General features: G+C 42.8%; 1 protein-coding gene across 1 annotated transcript; it reads left to right on the top strand.

Moving 5' to 3' along the window:
* Nucleotides 1–411: 411 nt before the first annotated feature.
* On the top strand, nucleotides 412–24,803 carry LOC146985275 (calcium-independent phospholipase A2-gamma-like). Its single transcript, XM_085778164.1, has 10 exons — nucleotides 412–569; nucleotides 865–2,170; nucleotides 3,456–3,605; nucleotides 6,280–6,431; nucleotides 6,668–6,762; nucleotides 7,745–7,916; nucleotides 10,258–10,315; nucleotides 10,632–10,826; nucleotides 20,298–20,493; nucleotides 24,449–24,803. The coding sequence occupies exons 2-10, from the start codon at nucleotides 935–937 to the stop codon at nucleotides 24,724–24,726; spliced, it is 2,532 nt and encodes an 843-aa protein (XP_085634290.1). The 5' UTR covers nucleotides 412–569; nucleotides 865–934; the 3' UTR covers nucleotides 24,727–24,803.
* The last annotated feature ends 390 nt before the right edge of the window (nucleotides 24,804–25,193 follow it).

Below are 25,193 nucleotides of genomic sequence, written 5' to 3'. Positions count from 1 at the left end.
GTGCAAGTAGTTTATATCATATCCTTGTTCGCTGTAATATTCTGATGATTATTCTGGTATAAATATATTGTTTTGTTTTTTCACTAGTTGTACACTTCACATAGTTTTGAGCCATATTTTTTGTAGTTGTTTGGGTATGTCGGTCATCATCACATTTCCAAGTAGCAGCTACGTGGCGCCTCATTTGTGCTTTTAGGAGTCCCGCGTGGGTGGGGACTGACTCTTAACTTTGTATGCTGATCCCGCCTGTCTGTACGGGATTCGGAATACGCCGTACGTAAAGTTAAAGCTACCGTCGGCGGTGGGGAGAATTCTCTCAACCAATCAACAGACTCCATTTAAGGGGCCAAGTGATAGACAGCCAATCGCACGGCACAATGATCGTCACGTGACCATTGTTTTTCTTTTGACTGACGTCGTCACGTCACTCTGGAAATAAAGTGTCAGGTCGAATGACCCTGTGTGTTTCTAAACTCTTAAACGTTTGTCTTAACGTTAACAAATGACGGTGACTCGCCAATAAGTTTAAAGGATTTCTGGGTTGAAACGGAGCCATTTTAAGAAGACAGGTATGGTTTGTTGTGTTTTGTGTAGCCTGTATGAATGTTAGCGAGTCAGCTAGCGGCTGCACTCCGTGCTAGCAGCTAGGTTCTGATGTTGAAATATGTTTTTCTGAGTAGAAGTTGGCTGTTGTGTTTACTTCTCAATTTCAACCAGTTACGGAAGAGCTTTTACTTTTGAAGAATACTGAAAACTGCCTCCAAGCCAGGTTTAGGAGCAGTCTTAGTGACTTCATTTGTCATTTTCATCACGTCTGTTTTCTCTCTTGCATGTAAACATCATTTTTCTGTTGTCCATCACCAGGTGAATGAAAAGGGAGAGAATAGATCTACTTTTTTTTTTTGGATGGCATCAACTTTTATGACCCAAAAGAATGAGTCGTAGATGGGCTCCAAATACCTGGGTGAAAGTAAACAGAGCGTTTGTTTTGTGGCAGACCCATCCTCGCAAGTCAGCAGCATCACCTCCGTTGTCTGGTACCTCTCACTGTAGGCTTCATGTACAACAACAGTCCGCTTGCTACAGGGTTTGCTGTTTCCACCACCCGAGGAGCCGGGGTCGTAAAGGATGGCTCTATAAAGCTAACCAGGTCAGACAAAGACTTGGACTTCACACCAGTACCTTGTACTTGAACACTTCAGCCTCACGTTGGTCTGCCGGTCTGAGCCAACACATGTCACGGGTCAGGAGCACACTGGACACAGTTTCTAAAGCTGTCAGTGGGACGCATACAGAACTTCTCTCCAAAATTGCCAGACTCAAACCCAAGGGTTTGACCAAGGCGGAGGTCAGTGTTGAGTCGACGCCAAAAGCTGAGGAGAATGCAGTCACAGCTACTCCTGTGCTCACTGATGCTGTTCCTCCCTCCATATCCACATCCACATCCACCACACCCAAACCTACAACTAACTCATCTTCTGTCAGTCCTCCTGCTCCTAGTTCCACCGCTGCAGTCGATTCAAGTGCCACTACCTCCGCTCATAACTCTGCACAAGCAAATACCACTGACGCAGTTTTGACTGTGCGTGAACTAAGGGAGAAAAGACTCAGGCGTGTTGTTCCTGCTGTCAAAGCCGGCGTTGAAAGGAAGGAAGAGGAGCTTAAATCTCCATCGAGCGTCGCCGACAACAAGAGCACAACCTCCAAACAAACCACTGCACTTTTCCACCCCAGCACCTTCTCAGTCAGCTTGGATGAGACCTACAACTACGTGGCCCATCACATCAACTCATACTTTGGCAGCAGTACAAAGCCTCAGGACAAGAAAGTGGACAATGCTGACTACTCCTCTGCTTCCTCTCAGGGCCAACAAACGAATGACCTCGTGCCAGTGTCTGATAAAAAAGACTCTGCTGCCCCAGTTACCCCTCCTTCCTCCAAGAAGGGTTTAGGACACTACCTGTCCTACTCGGCGCCTACTGTGCAGGCCTTTGTAGGGAGCTACATTGCCCCCCTGGTCCCCAAATTCAGGACGGGAGAGTCCAAGACCGCTCAAGTGGAGGAGAAGAAGTTTGAGGATCAAGCAGTGAAGCAGGTTGAGGCAACAATTACTAAGGAACAAAAGGCTGCTGAAGAGAAAGCTAAGAAACTTCTACTCCAAAGGGAAAAGGTAGGACAACAACACGGTAATATTTTAATTAATAATTCATCTCTTTTTGTTGGACAGCTCATATTTCTAGTAAGCATCGATTATTCTATGGGTGTGCCATGGAGTTTTCAGTGGCATAGTGCTTTATGTAAACATTTTGTCTTTATAGTGTAGACACAGATCCTAAATATGACCTGTTTCTACAGTATGTGTGAGGGCTACGTAACCCCTTCATCAGACAGTTCTGAGTATCTGGTATACTATAGCAGGGTGCCTGCTGTTCACACATTGAGTTCTTGCTACTCTATATGTCTAATGGTAATGCAGTGCACTGATGTGCTGGCTGAGTTCTGGGAATCTGTTTTTAAAAATAACCCACTTGAGGAGATAGGGGGTGGGCTGCATTAGGATGTGTATTTTGTAGGCCATGCTATATAAACACACCTGACATTTAGTTTATGGTGCGGATGGATTGAGTATTTTGAAACATGATCTAATATGTGACTTTGCAGATAGCAAAAGCATAGCACGACCTACATCCTTCAGCTGGTGATGTACAGTTGAACAATGTGATGCAGATGATGGTGCAGTTCTATTGTTACATTTAATCCGAGGGCCAGACACGCAACATGTAGGACCATCAAGGTCACACAAACTATTTGGTGGTAGGACCAAGAAGGAATTTGTCTGTTGGCAGTATGATAACAATCACTCAGTGGCAGTTTGGTGAAAAGTCATTCATTTGTTGCTCACCTCAGTGAATTATGCATGATTTTTTAGACCATGTTTAGTAACCTTGATTAAAGTATTATTCATTATTATAACTCAGTTTACCATCAGATGGTTGTTTAATGAGGTGATTATGGGAACAAATTTATCACCAAAGTGGTTGCACAAAAATATTCCATATCCAGATCTATACAGATTTGGGGCTAGGTAAAAAAAAATGTTGCCATCATTTTGGCAGACAGCACAGTTTCAGTTGAATTAGTCACTTTTTTATTTAAATTTTTGAATAGAAAAAGGTGATGATTATATTTGTTGGTAAACACACACAGCCCTTGCAATTTGCGTGTTACACTTGGCCTTATTAGCAGTTTGATTATGTTTGTGTTAATAGTGTTGTGTTAATACAATAATATTTGATAGGGTTGCTCCACTGGAAGCATTGCTTGAAAGTTTGATTTTGGTAGCTACTGTAACTTAACTATTGAGGTAGTTAAATGTCATGTCATAGTACTCACAGCATGGATCGTAGGCAATTAATAAAAAGATCTAACTGATTCCATATTTGTCTGGTTCCCAGATCATTGCCAGGGTGAGTGTGGACAATCGAACTCGAGCCCTGGTCCAGGCTCTACACAGGGCGTCAGATGTGAGGGTCTACATCAACAGGGTGGAGGACCTCAGCTACCATCTCCTGGAGTTCCCAGAGACTCGTGGTGTTGCTCTAAAGGTGAGAAATCCAACCAGGTTTACATTTCCTTTCTTTTCTTTTTTTACCCAGAATGCTAACATCCTGCATACTGATGCCTTTGTCAGCAACTTGTCTGATGCAGCTTAACATGTCAAGAGTGTTACTTATTACGTTTTTCACTAGCTCATCTTGTAAAGACAGTGTTTACAGCAGCAGGTTTTTTTATACATACATTAATGTGTGATATTCTGGAGTCAGGAAACAGCTGTAGTATGTGAATAATGTAGATAATGGCCTTCTGCGTGTTCTGTGTGGAAATTTTCCCATACCAGGCAAAATGTCAGTATCTCAGCTGTGTCAACGGATTAAGGGCTGCTCTCCGTTTATAGTCAGACCTGTGCAACTATACGCAGGCTGCATACTGCTGCATTTATTTATTACTCAGCCTTATCTGCCATGGCATCTGGGAGAGGGATGTTCCTTTTGTGAACAGAGAAGCACTTCCCGACACATCATCACACAAGGCAATGGTCCTCTTAAAGGAATAGTTCAATGTTATTGGCAAATTCACCTATTGCCATAATCTCTATAGTCATGGGGGTAGGTTCATTACCTTTAATTATCGGTGCATGTTGTTTTGAGAACCGCAGGGCAGAGATGCCAGCTGCTCAGTGAACACAATGGAGGTGAACGGTACAGGTCCCCTATCCCTCAAAACTCATCAAATACACAATCCAACAACTCCAAAACGTTGTTTCCAAGGCAAATGCTTGGCTGGAACTACATTCCAGACACGGCTGCTGGGCGGAGTGACTTCAAAAACGCAAGTACTGTAGTTTTGAGTATTTGCTTCATGTGTTACATAATTATAACATGATTATTTCATATCGTCAAGTCAAGTCACAGTTTATTTATAAAGCACATTTAAAACAACCTCAGTCGACCAAAGTGCTGTACAGTCGTAAAAATACAGTACAGTTAGTCATAAACATTATAATAAATAAAAACAAAACAAGGAATAATAAGAACTCAATTCAAAACAAATTTAGAATAAAAGAGAGAATAAAAAAGCGAGTAAGAGAGAGAGCCAATATTACTCCCTTAGATGGGAGTGAATGCCAAGTAGAAAAGATAAGTTTTCAGGAGTGTTTTAAAATGCTCAACAGACTGTGCAGCTCTAACATGGAGAGGTAGGCTGTTCACAGCTTAGGGGCCGCTACTGAGAAGGCTCTGTCTGCACAAGTGGAGAGCCTTGTGTGGTGAATGTGCAGGTTACAACTTGTCCACGAGATCGTTTTGTAGTTGTTGGATTGTGTGTTTGATGAGGGACAGGGGACCTGTACCGTTCACCTCCATTTTGTTACCTGAGCATCTGGCATCTCTGCCCCGCGGATCTCAAAACAACATGCACTGATATTTAAAGGTAATCTCCTTTGACTATATGGATAATGGCAATAGGAGAATTTGCCAAAATGTTGAACTATCCTTTTAACTTCTTTGTTGCAGAGGAAGTGACACCCCCCAGTGTATCCAGGTACACATACAGTAAAAAGCCCAATGTCATAAATTGGTGAAGTTATTATAAAGATCACATGTGATTAGAGAAGTTCAGAGGAGCCGTTTCAGGTGTGGACAGCTAGACACACGACACAGAGTCAGACCGGTATTTACATCTCAGAATAAAATAGAACAGGCCTACCTCCATCCTCAGCATGGAGGACAGCTTGTCTACTGGTTTTTCAGAAATAGCAACATGTCAGCATGTTGTGGTGTTAGTGTAGTGTCCTGTCTGGTAACTGTCAGACCTGCAGAGGAGTAAACCCTCTCACACGGTACTTATACGATGATGATCTTCTAACTGTGTAACTGATACAAACTAAAGTAAATCAATGTGAACGGATAATTGGTTACTTAAACCCCAGTCAGGAACTCATTCAGTACCAACTTATTTCAAAACAAGGTCACTTTATGTAAGGAAGATGAATCCTTTATGAAACAAGAGCAGAGTTGAACTCCACATACCCTTGAAAGAATGATATTGATAGCTTTGTGAATGGCAACAGAAATAAGAGGCATCATTGTGGTTACTGACTGACTTCAGAAAGAAAAGAATGTCCTCTGTCCTCTTTTGGTATCATGTTTTATTTACAAACCAAGGTTTAAAAGGTACACATACCTTTTAAACCTTGGTTTGTTTAGATTAACAACACCTACGCGCAGCAGTCACAGTGATATTCACCACCTCTGTCCTTCTTAATGACGGTGGTGTCGTCTACTTTTGTGTCCACTGGCACATTATTGACGCAGTGTTTGCTTTGCTGAAGTCATTGTGATGAAATAATAACTCGCAAAACAGCAAAACAATTTTCACTCAGAGGCAGCGGGATTGACCTCTCATTCAGAAATCATTGTCTGTTTCTGTCCTTGTTTGTCACCGAAAAGAGAAACTGGCAGAATGAGAGGGAGTCTGTGTGACTGACGATGAGGGCAAACACAGGAGTAGAGAGATAACAATATGTAAAATGTAGTGGGGAAACTCCAACATTATACAACTGGCTAATCCATGCTCTCATTATTTCCTATCACAGCCCCACATTGTGCAAGTAAATGTGCTGGGCCGGTTCTGGTCTGACCCCATCATGTTGGATTAGCCGTGTTTTTTCTTTTTTCATTTCCACCCCTGGCTGCAACAATATGTTTATGTGTTCCTCAGGAGAAGGTCATTCCCTGCCTTCTGCGTCTGGAGCAGGCCAGCGACCCAGGCCTGAGGGCCGCGGTCAGAGAAGCCCTCTCTCTGGTGGGCTACCACAAACCTGTGAAGGGCAGAGGAATACGAATCCTCTCCATCGACGGAGGCGGTTTGAGGTGCGACTTCAGCTTCATTCACCACTATCAAATCCAGAACTACATAGTATTCACTGCAGCCAAGGACATGTCAGAATATGTTGAAAACCAATTTACTGCTTCTAACAGCGGTTTTCAATTTGTGAAGTAAATTTATGTAAAGCAGTAAAAAAAAAACACTCTAAGTCATTGTGTGTAATGTTATTAGCGGGTGGCTCTCTCTGTGTATAGTAATATGTCTGACTTTGATCTTTCAGAGGTCTTCTTGCACTTCAGACTCTACAAAAGCTTGAAGCCCTGACTGGCAAACCAACTTACCAACTGTTTGATTATATTTGTGGTGTAAGCACAGGTATGTTGTTCTCCTGCCCTACTTCTGTATCTGTGTGTGTGTGTGTGTGCATGTGTGTGGATTATCAGAGAAAACCTGCAGCACTTATCACACACTGACCCATTTGCTGCTTTGTTGCTTTTTTTTTGTTGACCTGATTTGATTTCACCGACTGGGCCTCTCTGCTGTCGACCCTGCAGATATAACATCAGTTTCATACCAAAGTAGTGTTAAGATTTGTAGATAATTAATAAAATTAAAATGTTACCATTGATTAGTCTACACTTGGTTTCAAGAAAGGTCCATAAATGGATTCATACTTTTTCGAGATTCACCACAAGGTGGAGCTGTGGACCATGGTCTTATCCGTCTGCTACTTATCTGCTTTCATTTCACAGCAGATTGAAAAACTGTATTTTATTTGCAGATCACATTTCACCTTAATCGCCAGCAGAAGTTTGTGTTTGTGCTCAGCTCCTATCTGTTCTCTCGCTCTAAATCATCACCAGTTGGAGGCACTTCATTTTCAGATTTAGTGAATGTTGTCAAACCATAATGTAATCACACTGCTTGATCAAATGATGTTCACACATTTGAAACCCATCTGGGCCACATCTGGCCACTTTGATCACCCACGTCGTTCAGGTACACCCTAATTTTGTCCTCACAGCACTGTTATAGCTTGTTAATCCTGTCACGCACTCTTAATCATGAAGACAAAGGACTTGAGGAGTATTTACCTACAGTGATGTTTTCCCACCCACTGCTTGTGAATAGCTCAACTGTGGATAACATTACTTTAACTGAAAATCCTTTCAGCATCTGGCTTTGCAAAAACTCCTCATCCTTAGAAAAACATGACAATTTATCCTTCAGATTAACATGTAAAAAAAGAGTGACTGCAGCACTTACCAATGTTTAGAAAAATACAGTGTTGTTGTATGACTGTTTGTTTTCCCAGGACTTCTCAGTCACTTTGTTTTTATGTTTGTTTTTTCCTCAGGTGCTATCCTCGGGTTCATGTTGGGTGTGTTCCAGATCCCACTGAGCGAGTGTGATGATATTTACCGCAAGTTGGGCTCAGATGTTTTCAAGCAGAACGTCATTGTTGGCACCGTCAAGATGGGCTGGAAACATGCTTTCTATGACAGCGAAGCCTGGGAGAACATCCTCAAGTCAGTTCAACTGTTTTTGTTAATTACAGAGTAGAGGGATGTGTTGAAATCAGGTAATGTTAAAGCAGAAGTAAGTGATATATTTGTGTTAATATAAGTCTTAAAGACCCACTCCCGTGAAAATCGTGTTTTTTGAGCTTTTCACATGTTCCTGTGGCATTTTTCTTGTGTTAGAGCACATATCAGCAGAAAAGGAAGTGCAAAATTGCATTTCTGAGTTTTTCTGCCTTCAAATTGCTGTGAACCAATGGCAGACGCAAACTGGCAGTTTCAGGGAGACTGGAGCTGACGTGTCACAGCTCCAGGGGAGGGCACTAGTGCTACAAGCTCCCGCCCCGCTCTGCATCTGGCTCAGAGGTGAAAGGGTTGACAGCTAGGTGTAGCTGTCAAAGTATAACAGGTATAGCTCACCTGGTAGAGCAGCTTGCACCATGAGCAAGGACTATGTTCCAGTCTGGGATCGAATCCCAGTGTGGAGTTTTACGTTAAACGCGCTGAATCTGTAATTGTACAATGTCCAGCTGTCAGCAAGCGGGGGGGTGGGGTGCGAGGAGGTGGCTGGGCGGGTGCAGAGCAGCGCAGTCTCCGCCCACCCCCCAGAGGTGCATTGCTAATGTGCATGGCTAATGAGCTGGTTTTAAAATGGCCGAAAAGGGTCGCGGGAGTGGGACTTTAAATAGTTATATCTTCCGACAGCAATCACTTACATAGAGTGTTTGGACTGAAACACGGGTCTCTCAGTCACTCTGCTCTGCTCTGAGCCGAGGAGAAAACATTTATCATATCCTACAGTTTTTATCCAATGAGGAGAGAGAACGGCATGCAGGGCTGTGTGTGCAGCCAAGGAACGCCGTGACTGTGGCGACGTAGGGACGAGGACTGTTATGGTGCGTTCAAGGAAACTCGTATTTTTCCGACCGTGAAGTGGTACCAGTTCGATCTGGTACGAGTTCACCGGTCGGAAGTTACGAGTGGCCGTTATAGTGACTTTCACCGGTAAAACAGGTCGGAAAAACACGAGTGGGTTGCCTGAAACGGTACAAAGTCGTAAGTTGTGACTTGAAGCTGTAATTTACGATTTCAAAAGCCTGCCTGGAACGCAGCATTAGCGAAAACGACCGGACCACTTACTTCTGCTTTAAGATATCATGATAGGGATGTGGTAAAAAAAACAGTTCAAATCCCATAAAGCCTGTTGTTTTTAAATGCTCCTCTCATTCTACCCAGACATTAACTAAATTTTGTAGCAAGGAATTGGCACATCTTCAACATCATACTTGCTCTCTATTTTTGTCTCAGATATTTGTGTGATAATCATTGTGTGATAATACATTTTCAAACTAGTAGGCCTAAATGTAAAATTAACAGTCGGATATGATGTTCACCTGACTGGAGCAAATTTCAAGAGATATTGAAAATTAAAGGTGTTAGCTACAAGTTTAATTTCTCCCGGCCAGTAAGTGTCGCACTCTCGCTCCAACCTTCAGTTGTACTGGTTGCCACCCCTATGGTTGCCAGGTACGCCGATAGGGAGTGGCTAGTAGCTAAAGCTAAGTAAACGCTAACTGTATTTAACGAGCAGCAGCTCTGGTGTTGACAGCGGACTGAAAACACATCTGAAACATTTCTCACCAACAAGCCCGACAAACCGTCAGCAGGAAACGTTACAGTACCTGCTAACCGTTAGTTAGCATTAGCATTAGCACGGTGCCATTTCTCCACAGAGCTATCAGGATCTGGCCCCCCCTGAGCTCCACCTCAAGCGACATCAACGTACTAATGCTGTTGGCACAGAGATAATTTCATGCCGACGTTGCCAACGTAACCAGATGTAAATATTTATATATTTTGGACCCGTCAAAATTGATAAAACAATTATTTATGTACTATAAAAAAAACAATTCAGTAAAATCAATACTTTTATTCTGCACCCCTCTAGACGTTCTGTGGATTTATCATTTTTGAAAAATTAATCGTTTTGATGACAAAGTTGTAGCTATAACCTTTAATTATTATAATATATGGCAATTACTTTAAACCAGAGGCTGGTTGGGATTTTTGGGAAGAAGATATTAAAGAATAAAAATCTTCACTGTGAGCTTAACTATGGTCAGCAGTCACATCAAGTGTAATATAATAATTATCCTGAAAGGCTTCGGTTCAGTAGAATGGTCCCTTAAGATAATTATGCAGATCACAAAATGATTTCAAGTCCCATTAACTGATATGCAGGAGGATTTTGTGAAACTTGCAAAAATATGTCGATAACAAGCCACAGTACTGTCCAAAATTCACTAAGCCAGAAAATGACTCATCCTTCCTTCCCTCCTTCTTTCCACAGAGAGAAAATGGGTTCTCACCTCCTGGTGGAGACATCAAGAAACCCTGAATGCCCCAAGGTGAACTTTATTCTTCCAGCATGTTCTGTTCGGATGCTGCTGACCAGTGACTAGGCTATTACACAGAAAGCTCCTCTCTCAATCTTTAGTCTTGTATTTCTCTGTTAGAAAAGTGAAAGGAAAATGCACTCTAAAGTCATATTAAGCTGCGTGGCCAAAGAAGTGTGTAGGATTTGATGCATCAGCAGTGTAGAGATGATAGTTAATAGATCTGTCAGCATGCCAGGTCAGATATTGTGCCTGTACTCACGATCTGGAAACTGCTGCTTCATACTGAAAAAGATGGTCACCCTGTATGTCATGCCCTTACCTGTAGGTGGCAGCAGTGAGCACCATTGTGAACCGGGGCGCTGGCCTCAAGGCGTATGTCTTCAGAAACTACAACCTGCTGCCCGGGGTGCGCTCACACTACCTGGGGGGTTGCCAGCACCAACTCTGGCAGGCCATCCGAGCCACATCGGCAGCTCCCGGGTATTTCCAAGAGTTCACCTTGGGAAACGATCTCCACCAGGTCAGTCCCATTCAAACCAGCAGGCCAGGGGGTATCAGTATGACTGGCCCTGATCGTGATAGGCTTGATGCTTGGAATCATTTAGGTAAACACTGAAACATTTCCTGTCAGTGTCCCATTACAGAAAAGGTAAAGTGGTGTGACCCATAGCAGTGGGTTTACATCCTACATTTAGAGTTTAAGCTTTTAACTGATGCTTTTATAGAGGATGATTGTCCTGGACACAACTGTCACACAGGCTTACTGTACATCGCCACCATTACAAACAGTTCATGCAGTGCATGAATATATGTACCGACATGTGATTGGTGCACCTCTGCCATCCTTTGTGAGGGCTTATTGTTGGTCTGCAGGACTTGAAGCCCCAGTATGTAACTTATTTGGCTTTTTATTAGTAAAAATCAAATATTGCTTTCATAAATACGTATTTCACTGAAGTCGAATCGCACCCGCATACAAATGAAAGCTTTCTCGTACCTTAGAATGAGTTGTTACAAGTGGTTACAAATACATAAGTGGGCGACGCACCGAACCGAGGCGGCCATGTTGCATCGCCATTTTTTACGTTGAGTGGCAGCGTGACCGTAGGTAACCACGGAAACTCAGCGGAGCTGTCGGCTCGGGGAGAAAGTTTTCCAGGTAGTCAGGCAGACGGCCGTCGGCAAACCAACCGGATGTCATTTTACTCGACGAGAGAAAGACGGTAAAACCTGAGTCAGGTAAACAATACAATATCACCATGACAACATATTGTCATGCCTGTATTGTTTTGCCTCGTGCTGGCGGACCACTTGTTTACATAGACGCTTGTTTATCCTGTTACATGCAGCGTCTGTTGTCTGTCTGACGTCTGCCCGATTTCACGTGAATGCAACATCAAGAATACGTTCCGATATGCAATCGCACCGCTAGATGGGGGGAATTCCTACATACTATACCTTTAAACGCTGTGTAGTCTGTGTTGACGGCATGTGCGGTCAGAAGGCTTTTGAGAAGACTAATGAGAAAAATCTTTTGCACAGCAAGCAGAGGGGAGGATCTCCATTTCCTTCCTGTCAGTGTTTATTTCCAGTCAGTTACATTTTGACAGGAGAGTGAGGGGTAGAGTCGCTGTGAAACACACTTACATCCATCTCCATCTAAACAGGTATGCATTAGCCATCAGTAACATAACAAACGGCCAGTCCACTCTACCCTCTCATTGATCGATGCACACTGCACTGCTGCTCTTTACCTTTTAAGTAAGGCCTCAGTCAGAGGGCAGGGGAGTAAGAAACCACATGAGTAAGTGACATGGTTGAATCTCAGTAAACAAGCCACTGGATGTTATTTACCTCAAAACAGTATAGTTGCTTTGAACAAGACTGAGAGCACACATGATGTAACATATTGCACATGCACAGAACAACAGGTCATTATTCTGTCGGTGTAGCCTGTGTTTGACCCGTCGTATTCAGATGTCAATATTTCCTTGAATTGACATTCAAAACACAGATGTGGCGTACAAACAAACTCGACATAGATCAAGGGTGGCAGGCGCATATGTGCGAGTGAGCATGTGTTTGCGTCAAAGGCGATATCCCACGTGGACGAGCTCCCGCGCTCTTAATTGGAGGCCGTGTTAGTTGTGTGGGTGAATGGAGGAATGCAGCAGGAGAGAATGAAAGAGACTAGTTGATGAAAAACCCACCTGTGCTGGGAGATCTCCCCGGCTTGCCGTTCTAGCAGGGCTCGCCCAAATCTGAGACGCATAAATTATCCAAATGCAGCACTTCCCTCATCACACACACAACTGTTTGACTGTTATATCGTCCTCGTTATAAGGGAAAAGACAGACAGTCTAATTATGGAACTGCTCTTCCAGCCGCTGTTAGACAGCACCCAGCAGGAAAACTTGTACTGTGGGAAGATGAGACACTATCAGTCGTTTAATATATTTAACACATTTGACGGTTACAGGTGCTCTATTTGAATTTCGTTTTTTTCTTAAAAAAGATATTAAAAAAGAAATCTTCCACACTGACTTATAAAGATGTACTTTTTTCCTCTTTTCACCACTCATGTTCTTCTCGGGGTAATAAATCTTTAGAGTATATTTCAAGGGTGTGTTTAACTTTGACTCGTATTTCCCATGCGATTCAGGCTTTAGCTCATTCGTTCCACTTACCTTTCTACCTTTTTATTTTGGGGTTTTGTGTTTATCTACCAGCACCTCTGCTATACGTGAGTATTTTTAACATTCAAACAGTATCATGAGGCCATGAACTTTTGCTGTTTAAACACAGTTGGGTTTGCTGTTTCCTTGTTATCCGTGATCCAGAGGTGCACAGAGTTGGGAGAGGAAAACTCTGCCTATACTAACTACTACCTTCATTACCTCTTCAACAACTGCTTCAACCAGAATAAAGCTCAAAAAATGAAACATCTTGAGTTCATAATTGAAGGCATTTTTAGAGAAAAACCCATCAAAAGAGGATGTAGAAAACCATTAGTTATAGTTTTAAAGGTTAAGAATTAACAAAAAACTGTCACATGTGATTTAATCAAAGCTTACTGAAGCACTGATAAAGTCTTTATTAGCAATCTATTTTGTGAGAACATTATTTATAATGAGATGTTGTTATCACAATATGAAGTTTGATTTCTTTTCTTTTCTTTTCATTTTTCAGTGATTAAGCAAACACCAATTTGCAGACCATCTTAAACTAACATAGAACAGGATGAAAGAGTTTTTACTTTTGATGGAATCTTGGATGAAATCAAAGATCTGTATTTATAAAGATAATTCAAAAATGAATGAATAATGCTCCTTTGAACACACAGCTTTACGCAGCTTTCAACCACTTCACTGTCACTGTGAATCTTTGGTCAGATTGAGAGTGCCACCCAGCCCGATGACTTAATTTACTGGCTATTTCGAAAAACCGGTCGTAAGCATAATATGTTGTCTGTGTGATGTCAGGATTCCCAAGAGAGAGAGTCATCTCGCTCTTTTCCACCAACGCCCACGGAGTTTTCCACTTAATTCAAGCCCCAAACAATCACCCTTTTGTACGGTGTGCGCAAGAGAGTCGCCACGCCGTGTGCTGAACGAATGCCCGAGTTCTCAAGCAGTGTTTCAAGAAAGTTGTGATTGTTCGTTGATGCTTCTTTGATTTTCGGAGGCTGGAACAGAAATCCATCCGAAAGAGCCAGAACTTTCAGATTCACACTGGGTACATTGGGGAAATTGTAACTTGGAGCAAGACCTTTGAAGCAGAGAAGCCATGGTATTATCAAAGCCTCACACTTGCTACCACAGCCATGGAGGGGATGCCTTAGCAAGGAGGAACAAGGGGGGAAAGAGTGAATAAATAGAGGAGATGAAGGGACAGAGGAGGCGCATGTTCCACTTTAAAGCTCTCTCAGTTATCTCTCCTTTAAAGAACACAAGAAGAAGACTTGAGACGTTTCATAATGATGCCAGGGCATGCGTGGAATGGCGAGGAGCGCCCAATTTCTTTCTGCTTAGTTGCCATGGCGTCTCCTGAGGCGATGGGGAGGAATGGGAGCATGTTTTGTGCCCACCTCTGCCAGCATTTAATGGAAGGCATGGGATCAGTAAGCCACCGCCCCCCTGTGCAACTTCTTGAGAGCCCCAACAAGGCATCACACCCAGGAAAAATTGATTTCACACAGCCAGAAATGGAGTAGGTCGCTTCAGCCGTCACATACTTGTCGCTAATGAGTGACAGAGGGAATGAGTCATAAATGAGTCATTAAATGTGGCACATTTTGATTTTTGAGTGAACAAAGAGCAGAAACAGGCCCGGGGTCTGACAAAATGAAATACCATCCAGAAACTGCAGTTCAAGAAATCATAACCTTTTTGGATCACCTTTTTTTTCCCCTCCTCGTAAAGACCTCAGCAGGTGAAGGTACTGGCTGTAAATTACATGCTCAGCACCGTAGCAGCGAGGTGCTGGATTCAGAAAGGCGACAGAAAAGATAAATCTTAACTTTTAGCCACTTCCTTATCCCGGCGCGGCTCTCCCCTCCTGTGTTAAGCCCCGAGAGCTCGACCAAGAGGCTGCCGGAGGACGGAGCTCAGACTTATGAGCCCCGCTGCAGACAGATACAGATACTTCTTCAGAGACCGACTGAGGATCGTTGGTCCCCTGAGTTCCCACTGTGCACACATGGATTCTCTCACTGTCACATTATCTGTTTCCTCAATTGACAGAGCTTTTTGTTCCTTTGTACAGATGTGTTTTCACACATGCACAAACACTTGATTGCACTGGCACACTTATTTGGGGATTAGACCGGTGCAGTGATTACGTTTACTGGCTGCCGTATGAAAGCTTTCCTGAGTCTTCCTGTCTCTAAACCCCTTCTCCTCCTCACAGTGCACCACATTTACCAGACCTCTTACTGCACTGGCTCATGATGAGATTTCTTGGAATAAGTCTTTAAACCTCCCATTATGATGTATTGGTATGCAGGGGTGTGTTTGAGCCTCCTCTGCTGAACAGCACAGCAGGGGAAATTAGCTTTAAATTGTCCAGTAGATGACCTATTATGATTGACAGAAAAATTATGCTTTCTAATATGAAGTTGTCAAATAATGTACATAAAGCCTCAAAGGAATGTGGACAGAGTAAATAGCATTAGGGATCTGCATCCAGTTCTATCACGGTAAGGGTTTTTTTCACAGCTTAACCTGCATGGCTTCAGCAAGCGGAGATGATTCATTGTTTCAATACCGGGTGTACATGTGCGGTCATGTATTCACCAAATGTGTGGGAAAAGGTAACTGTTGCGCAGCAGATCACAATTGCTTTGCCCCTGCCTGGGGCAGAGCTGGCACTTGGCACAGATGGGTCCCTCCTCTCTTGACAGCCTGGGAAGATGGCTTGAACCTCAATGTGACCTTTGGGGCCTATAAAGAAAAAAGGCAACGAGGAGAACTGGTCGACGTAATCACATAATATGGCATGAAGACCTCTGACTTGACCTGGCTGCCTCTTGAGAATGGCACTCCCCACACTATCTACGTTGTCTTATCTGCACTGATAGACTGTTGTGGTCTCTGAGTGGGTAGGATTGTCTTTTTAGGGCTATTGATTCTACCCAGTGAAGATTTATGCTAAGTGTTGAGAGTACAACAACAGTTTTTATTTTTTCTAGTCGTCTAATTATCTACATTGTTGATTGAACGACCATCTCTAGAAAACAGAGTGGCTATTGTGACTGGCACATTCAGATGCTCATGACTTATGTAATGCTTCCCCAATTAATCATTTGGGAGAAAGGAATGTCACTGGTCGAGGCTCATAATAAGTCATGACAGCGCTCTGTGCCCCTCAGTCGAGCCCTGTCAAAGCATCCAAAGAGGAAATCGTAATGACTACAGCTGCGTGTTGGGTCTGTGATGTGAAAGCTACACCAGATGTACCGTATCTCCAAGGCTCACCTCATTTAGATTTAAGCAAGCACTCTGTTCCTCTGTGTTGTGGCCGCTCATAATGACCGACCGTCGCACAAGGCAGCGCTGAGTCTTGCCCAAGGGTTAGAGACGGAGAGAGAGAGCGAGAGAGAGAGATACAGAGGCACACAGGCTGAATGAAGAGGATGGAGTTTGTTGTCCCAGCTAATGGGAGCTGACATACACTGGGGCGTGAAATGACTTTTACTGATCCTGACGATAGCACCTCTTTCCTATTCAAATCAGCACTCCCCCTCTAAGACAGCTTAAACAGGCACAATGAAGATAAGCTTCCAAAAGTTAATGACAGCAGAGACATTTCAAACAGCAATTCAAGGAGCCTACAAATCAGGCACATCTTAATTTTGTTTATTTATTACAGCTCATGTCATCCGTGTAGTTTATTTCAGAGTATGCTGTAAGAACTTATTCTTTTTTAAAGCTTTTTTTTTTTTTTGGGGTTTAATTGGCCATCTGAAGAAGTGAAACATGTTCCCATAGGTACAGGAGACCCTAATTAGCTGAGAACTTGCCTTGTTCGCGCACAGGAAAATAAGGAGACGATTTGTAAATCAGCCATTAGCCCCCGAAGGGCAAAAGGCGAGGCTAGATGAGCCCTGATCCTCAGGAGTATTGACAAGTGAGCTTCCCCGGAATCCAGAATGGCTGTCGGAGGAAATCATTAAGCCTTTCAGGAAGCTGGAGTCCAAACTTAACATTTCAAAATAATTCTGTTTCCTGTCAGACTCTGGGGTTAAACATGTCAGACAGGGGGTCTACCCTCTGAGGACACATGGCACGTTTCTCCCCAGTTGGATGGAGTCATTGTAAATACAGGCAGCATTACAGCTCTAAATCCTTATAAAGGCAAGTGACCTTTGCCTTGCGTCATACTGGGTGTTTGACGGGCAGCTTGAGTTTGGCCATTTTGTATGCAAAGCTCCTTCGCAGTTTGTCCTAAGTAGATCATTGTTTCAAACTTAAATCCTCATTCAAATATGCCCCGGCCTCAAGACACCCTTGTGTGAGAATGTGGCAGTGGACCAAGTATGGATATCTCACTGAAAAGTGGCTTTAAAGAGCCCAAGCTCTACCACTGCCAAACTGTTCTCACTGTATGTTGTGCCTGGTACCTTCTGTTGAGGAAGCTTGTTTGCTCTTGACAACCGTAGAAGAAGATGATGGATGCGAAATATCTTTTGAAAGGCTCCGAGTGCCACACACAGAGACATCCAACATGTCTTCCAGTGGCACCACCACAAACCTCCCTCAGTGCTAAAAAACCAGACTTTCCTCCATGGACACAACTATACTCACCAGCTCGAAATTGCTGAAGCAGGTGCAGTGAAATGGAGACAAGTTACAGCATTCAACTCCCAACTCACAGGAGCATTGTTCGGTCGGCTCCTAATGTTACATGCCTTGGCTCCGTCTGCAAGGCCGGCCACTGTGCCTGTGAAACTTGCCCCCCAGCTATCGGCACAATGGACCCATAACTAGACTCAGACTGTTGCCGTAATTTCCACTGAGTTCAGAAAATGGAGCCACTCAGTGGTGTGAGTGATAAGAAAACTGCTTAGTTGTTTTGTTTCCAGCTGGGTCTGTCTGGTGCTCTCTGCAGTGCAAGTCTCCATTAGGAAGAACTCCAATCCAGGCATTTTCTCCCTTTTCTGTGATTCATTTCTTGGTCTGCCAGACACCCTACTGGTGCATAATGACATGCTTTGGACAAATGTCTACCTCAGCAGTTCTTCCATGCTTTGTGACAGAGTGAAACCCTCCTTGTCCGTCTGAGCTAGTGAGATGGTTGCGCTGCTCTCTCAGGCTTCAGCTACCACCAGAGTTTCTCTTTAATAACCTAATATAACATTAAATGATTCATACATTATACATTATACATTATCATAACAGATTTCTTCTTACAAATCACAGAAAGTTCCTTCACCTGACAGTTTGACTCTGTAGTTTTTCACATTTCATCTTCATTTTTAGCCATTCCAGCAGAATGGATGACACAGTGAGACTGTCAGTCAATTCATCACTTTGAAATACCTCCACAGCTTTTGGTTGGATTGCTGTGAACATTCACACAGGCATTCAATCCTCCCCAAGGGATGTATTCTACTCACAACTATGTTTCAAACATCCATTAATGGATTGGCAACAACTGGGAGCAGACACCTTAAGTTGTTATCTATAGTGCCATCAGCATGTCAGAATTTGTCAAAAGTGTCTAATGTAGGGCTTCAACTCCCAATTACTTGTATGAATGATTAAACTGTCAATCATTTTCTCAAAATAGAAATGAGGTAGAACTGCCCATCACATATTCCCTGAGCCCATGGTGCTCATCTCAAACTGTCTTGTATTGTCCGACCAACAGTACAAAACTATCATGTCTTCAGTTTATCATAGAAGAAAACCAGAAAATGTAAAGTATTTCGGCTTTCTTTCTTTATAATGGATGCAAAATTATCAATCATTTAAAGAGACCCCGAGAAGTGCAGTGCTTTTGGTTCGCCCAGAATTTCCTGGTTTCCCGGACTCTGCCCGACGGGTCATGGGAATAACGCCACCGGATCGCTAGTTGGCATCGTATTTGGTCGGAACTACGACGGTATCTGATCATCTTCAAAACTCTGACTTTTGTTCTTGATTAATGAAACATTCTTGGCAAATGTTTTCACTTTCGTCCGTCTTGCGCCGGTCCAAGAATTTCACCGTACACCCAGAGGCTCATGGGAAATGTAGTGTGAAAACACTAAGCTTTCCAAAACTCCTCATAGTCCCTTGAGTATGATGTAGTTGCCACTTTATTTTCTCTTGATTGGATGATAAATTCATCTTTGCAACTGTAATGGTTTGGCTTCATCAGCTTTATCCATGCATGCTGAGCAAAGTAACTGCAAAACAGAAGCATGTTAGTATTGTTAATAGTGAAGATGTGACAGTTCTTCCTATAGCATTCAGTTCAGAGCACCTGAGTGTGTATAATCTTAGTCTTGTTTGACTAGTAACTTTCATTGAGAACCACCATGTGCAGTATGTTAAAAGAGACAAGTCATTCAAAAACACCTGCTATCACTGGAGCTATTTCTTGACACGGTGCCCCGGTCTAACAACCACTGTCAGTCTCCTTTGCAATTTTATTTTCCCCCTCTCTGGATTGATGATACAATTTTTCAGTCCATCTCCCCTGATGATTTGCAGATCTTTGCCTTTGTAGGCAGCCCTCATTCTCCAGCAGGCTGTGTGTACTCTGACAGATTTGTACAGAACTGTCATTAGGCCGCAGAAAGAAGGGACACCCCCCACTCCACCCCACCCCCTCTCTTCCCCCCTCTCCCCAAGCTTTACTGTGTATGAGTCCATGTGGCACACGCTGTCAGAATCACGTACCCGCATTATTATATGCATCGACTCTAAGCAGGCATGAGCCTTCGATCAAACATGCGCAGACACACTCAGTCACATAAACAAGCACTCTTCCCCCCAGAGTGTCCCTGGAGCCCGGGGGCCCTGCAGCTCCCACCCCCCAGCCTGGCCTCTTTAATGAGGACTAGCCCCTGTGTGTTTGATCCTGCTGCCAGCCCACAGCCCCGCGGCCCCTCAGCCTCATGCCTATTCAACAATCCCCACACCCTCTCCAGTTACTCCCCCATTGCCTTGGGTAGACTATGGATCCTTAGCAAAAGCACTCCTGGGCGCTTGTTCGATATCAAAGCCAGTCTAACTGAAAATGTGAGAGAAAAAAAAACACAACAATTTAGCTCTGTGCTTTGTAGACTTACACACACACAGCTATGGAAAAACAGCACATTGATCTGCTCTTTTTGTTTCATCAGATGTTCTTTAAAATTTTCATCTATTGACTGTTAAAATCCATGAAAGGTTTTAGGTTTCAAATGCCAATTAATTGGTCTCGCCATGACTCTGGCATAAAACACCATTGAGAGGCTGTAAATCAAGTCCCTAACATGGCCCTTCTTCCGTTTTGTGCACAGGATGGAGGTCTGCTGATTAACAACCCCACAGCTCTGGCTATCCACGAGTGTAAGTGTTTGTGGCCTAACACGCCTCTGGAGTGTGTGGTGTCCCTGGGCACAGGACGATTCGAAAACCCCGGGAAGAACAGCGCCACCTACACGAGCCTCAAAACCAAACTCACCAACGTCATCAGCAGCGCCACAGACACTGAAGGTAAGTGACGGTCGCTGTGAAACCTTAGAGATGCATTGTGTTATTTAGACTTGTCAGAATGTTGATGTCCATCTGAATTGGACCTGATTCTATCTTGATTCTATCTTTAGAGCTTGACTTATGTGAGGGTCTAAAAGTCAGGACATTATTGTGCTTTGTGAGTGAGACAATAAATAAATGGCACTCCATATTGTCTCATCTCTACTTTGATCATAAAATGCAAAAATGGTTTGTGTAAGGTCGATTGGATATAACTGAAAGAGGTCAGGCATGTTTTATAGCTCATTTATTCACAGCAGGCACAGTGTCATTATTAGTGGCTGTGCAGTGTAAGCTGCCAGGACAATAAGCGTTTAAATAGAAAATTAAAAAATTAAATTCCTACCAAACCAATGGTACATGCTACAGTTTTAAACCTTTCACCAAAATGTAGGCCCAATACTGCTGAAACTTTTGTCCACTTAGACTCATTACAAAGTCCATCAGTCTGTTTTTTTTTTTTTTTTTTTTTACTGTAAAACGTATTAAACCTGTCTCCTCCCATAATTTTGTGTCCTCCACAAACGATCCACACAGATGTTCGATTTATCAAAAATTGAGCCTACAGTGAATGAAAAGATTTGACTGTAAACAGTACTGTAAACATATACCATCCAATTCTTGCCATATACATTTTCAATCTTCCTGAAGAAATTGGCAATATTTTGGAGTCGTGGTTGATGAAGTTTGGCAAATATCAGAATTTTATCTCAGAAACAGAATTTCTGAGAACATTTTAAATTCTGCTCTCATGGGAACAACTGCAGTCAATGTAAGAGTGGCATTTTTAAACATCACATTTTCTCTTATAAAGTAAAACACTTTCACATCATCATTAAAAACAAATCACCAACATTTCCATGCTGTCAAGATGCAATTTATGTATTATCAAATTTTTGTTTAGATAACAGTATTTCTGACATTTTGACAATTTTTTAAATCTGCGTTGACAACTGCTGCCTGGCTGGTGACTACCTGAGTCTATTTGTGAAGTGAAGCCTGGTGGGCTCCACTTCTAGCCAATATGTCTAACTCTCAATGAGTTAGGAGCTCATTCTTTGTGTCAGAGGTTGTGAGTTCAAGCCCCAGCAAGGGTGATGACGATGACACATCAAAATGCGAGATGTCCTGTCCTCACTTGGAAACACAAGACAATAGTCCTGATGGTGGCGTTACAGCATCTACATTTCAAAACTTTGAAAATTCATAACAAATCAACCATATGTGCTACAGCTTTGGAACTTTCACTTCCAAATTGCCCTAATTTTGCCTAAAATTGCCCGTCCCCGACCATTGTTGTGCAGCAGCTATAATTTCTGTTGAATTTAAAACACCAACCCAACCCAAGGGAAACTGTTCCAAAAATCTGGACATCTCCTGCCAGCACATACAAACACAGACAAGTGGCATCAACAAAGAGGAGAACTGGTCCAAACACGAACCTCATCAGGGGCCAGCCACACAGTATATTGATGTAAATATTATGTAACCTAATATGAGCCACTGGTATTGTTAGTATTGTAGATTTAATTATGCGTGCATTATGTTGTCTGCTTCTGTAGATGAAATCATTTTAACTAGTAAGAGAGATAAATGATGTTCCCTGTTTCTGCATCATTTCCAGGGGAATGAATTGAGTTTTGATGTCGGTGCAGAAAATACTGCACTGCAGGTTAGACTTTGTTCTGGATGCATCCCATTGTGCCCACTGTGGTGGCAACCTCTTCTGTCTCCTTATCACCTCTGGACACGGGCACCTCCACTGTGCCTAAATTTGGCTCGGTCCCCTCCCTGTTGCTGCTGCTGTGGTGCAGTGTGTGACCTAGATGCTTCTCTGCACTTGCTCCTCCTGTATTTGGGATTAAGCGCTCCCCCAGCTTTCCGACGGCCTTTGTTATTTAGAAACAGCAGATTAGTAAGAATGTTTATCACATATTTTCCTCTTTTCAAAAGCTCCCTTCCTGTCCCGGCCTCCTACTTTGTTGGAGCTGTATCAGCAGGGCTTGTTTGTTGTTGTGGGCAGATAAGGGTGATCTAAGTGGGTTTTTAGATCTAAACAAAGCTTCTTATGGAAGTAGCTCATACCTTGTTCACAATCTCACTTAAGTTATGTTTGGTGGAGCACAGATTAGGTTGAGCTGTTTGGGTATGTCGGACCACTTCAGTGCACGTCAGGTCAGCATCTACAGATTCAGAAAAGGAGTGAAACAGCAGCATCAGTTTAGACATGCCGATGTAGACGTCTTGATGTTTCCACCTGCAGGCAAGGGAAGTTCTGCAGTTTATTTACATCAAACTTTGTGTTCACACATATAACAGAGCAACAGCTGCTATTTATTTTGAAAGAGACCTGGATCTGAAGCCTTTCACCCCAGGCTGAACTCAACAGACTCAAAAAGCGCCCAACTGGAGAAAGTTGAGAAGCCGTGCAAGTGGCAGTCAGACGAAAGCCAATCACAGTCAACCTTGATTCAACCAGACTCAGAGTTGTTTACTACTCCACTCTGCTACACACAACTGCTAAAGGAACTTCAGATTCAGTTTTTTAACTTGAATTGAGGAAAAGCTGCCACAGTCTACAGCTTCTCAACATCAGCCAGCGTAGGTTATTTACATGCTCACCACCAGTACAACTCATGTAGTACAGCAGGGCTCCAGACTAACTTACTAACTTACTAGGAGCATAGTGGTCCCTTACTTAAGATTTTAGGAATGCGACTTGCAAAGCAAATACAGGTGCATCTCAATAAATTAGAATATCATGGAAAAGTTAGTTTCCAGTAGTTCAAGTCAAATAGCCCAAACCAAGTATTGAGTGCATATAGATGGGCACACTTTTCAGAAGGCCAACATTTCCATATTAAAAATGTTTTTTTGTTTGTTTGTGTTTTTCAGTTGGTCTATATTCAATTTATTTGAGATACTGAATTTTAGGTTTTCGTTAAATGTAAGCCATAATCATTAGAACTAAAAGAAATTAAAAGACAGGAAAAGTTTCATTCTGTGTGTAATAGATCTATGCAATGTATTAGTTTCATTTTTTGAATTGAATTACTGACATAAATAAACTTTTATGTCATATTCTAATTAATTGAAATGCACCTGTATTCACATCTCCTTTTCATTCACACATTGGCCTGCCAACTCGAATGACAAATTCCAGATTCTTTGAGTCACCTGGTGTTGTATTTTTATGTTTTTACTGTTGTATTTTATTTTATTGTGAAGCACTTTGTGATTTCTATCTGTGAAAAGTGCTATATAAATAAATAAACCTTTCTTACTTACCCCTTCCACGATTCACCAAAACAAAAAAAAACCCAGCAAATTTAGTGGTTGCACATGCGCAAGTAGATAAAGAAATTCACTTGTCTCAAATTTTAAGGGAAAAATGCCTCCATTCAGGGCCAATCTGGAACCTTACATCATATAAAAAATACAAAAAATGAAACACTGCAAGTAATCCTCATGTGAATTATTCTTTATAGAGTTCTGGCCTTAAAATCACCTCATTTGAACAGAAGCCATATTTGGACATTGTGTCCGGTGTTTGCTCTGTTTAACTACTGTGGGAACATGGACAGAAAAAAAAATCTGACTGTCACCCCACATCCACCCCATTATTGTTAGCAGCTGCCTGTTTGTTTGCATTTGTACGTTGTTGATTTTAAACCTCTCAGATGAAAACAGCCATGACATGTTCACTTGTTATTACCTCACACTCTCAGCCTCAAGCGCTTTCTCTGGAACACATGTACCGCTGTCACAGTGTTGACAGTCTACTTTATACTTTGCGTGGCCTTTTCCACTCTTAACACAATATTTGAATGTTTGCATAAATGGGAGAAGTTAATTGCGTGTTTACGATTTGTGTCGTCTGTGGCCTCCCTCTCACCTCTCTCTCTCTCCCCTCCAGAGGTTCACGCCATGCTCGCCGCCTTCCTCCCCCCCGACACCTACTTCCGCTTCAACCCGTACATGAGCGAGGACATCTCCATGGACGAAAGCCGACACGATAAGCTGAACCTGCTGCAGGCCGAGGGCGCCCGCTACCTGGAGAGGAACGAGGAGAAGCTGAGGAAGGTCACCGGCATCCTCACCCAAGAGAAAAGCTCCGTCCAGAGGATGGCAGAGTGGCTCCGGCTGAGGGCGGACATGTATAATGGTCCGTCCTTTCACTCCTCTAAGCTGTAGATCTACCACAATCCACCTTTACCTCACATGGAAACTCTTCTCATCAGGTTAAAGGGATAGTAGCATTTTTTTTTAAAGTGGGGTTGTATGATCTACAAATAGCCCCTAAGTACTTTAATTGCAGTAGAAGACTCTCTGCACTCCTCCCGTTAGCAACGCCAGCCCATAGCCCTGCCCAGAGATTTACAACATACAGTGTTGTGAACAGACCCAAAGAAACGGCCTATTTTCGCGGCCTAAAAGAGGTTTTACCTGAAAAAAAATACACAGTTCCATTGTTCGCTATAATATATTTTGTTCCAGCCCCTCAAAATGCAGGAAAAACGCAGTTTTTATTTGGACCTAACCAACTCACGTATCCCTCCGCCCAGGGTTAGCGCCGATCAGCAGTTGGTTAGGTCCAAATAAAAACTGTGTTTTTCCTGCACTTTGAGGGGGTGGAAACAATTATATTATAGCGAACAATG

Source organism: Trachurus japonicus, chromosome 6 (assembly GCF_045865225.1).
Source record: "Trachurus japonicus isolate A0001 chromosome 6, Traja_1.0".
Classification (NCBI taxonomy): Eukaryota; Metazoa; Chordata; class Actinopteri; order Carangiformes; family Carangidae; genus Trachurus; species Trachurus japonicus.
Note: the sequence above shows the minus strand (reverse complement) of the source record. Positions and strands in the feature narration are given on the sequence as shown.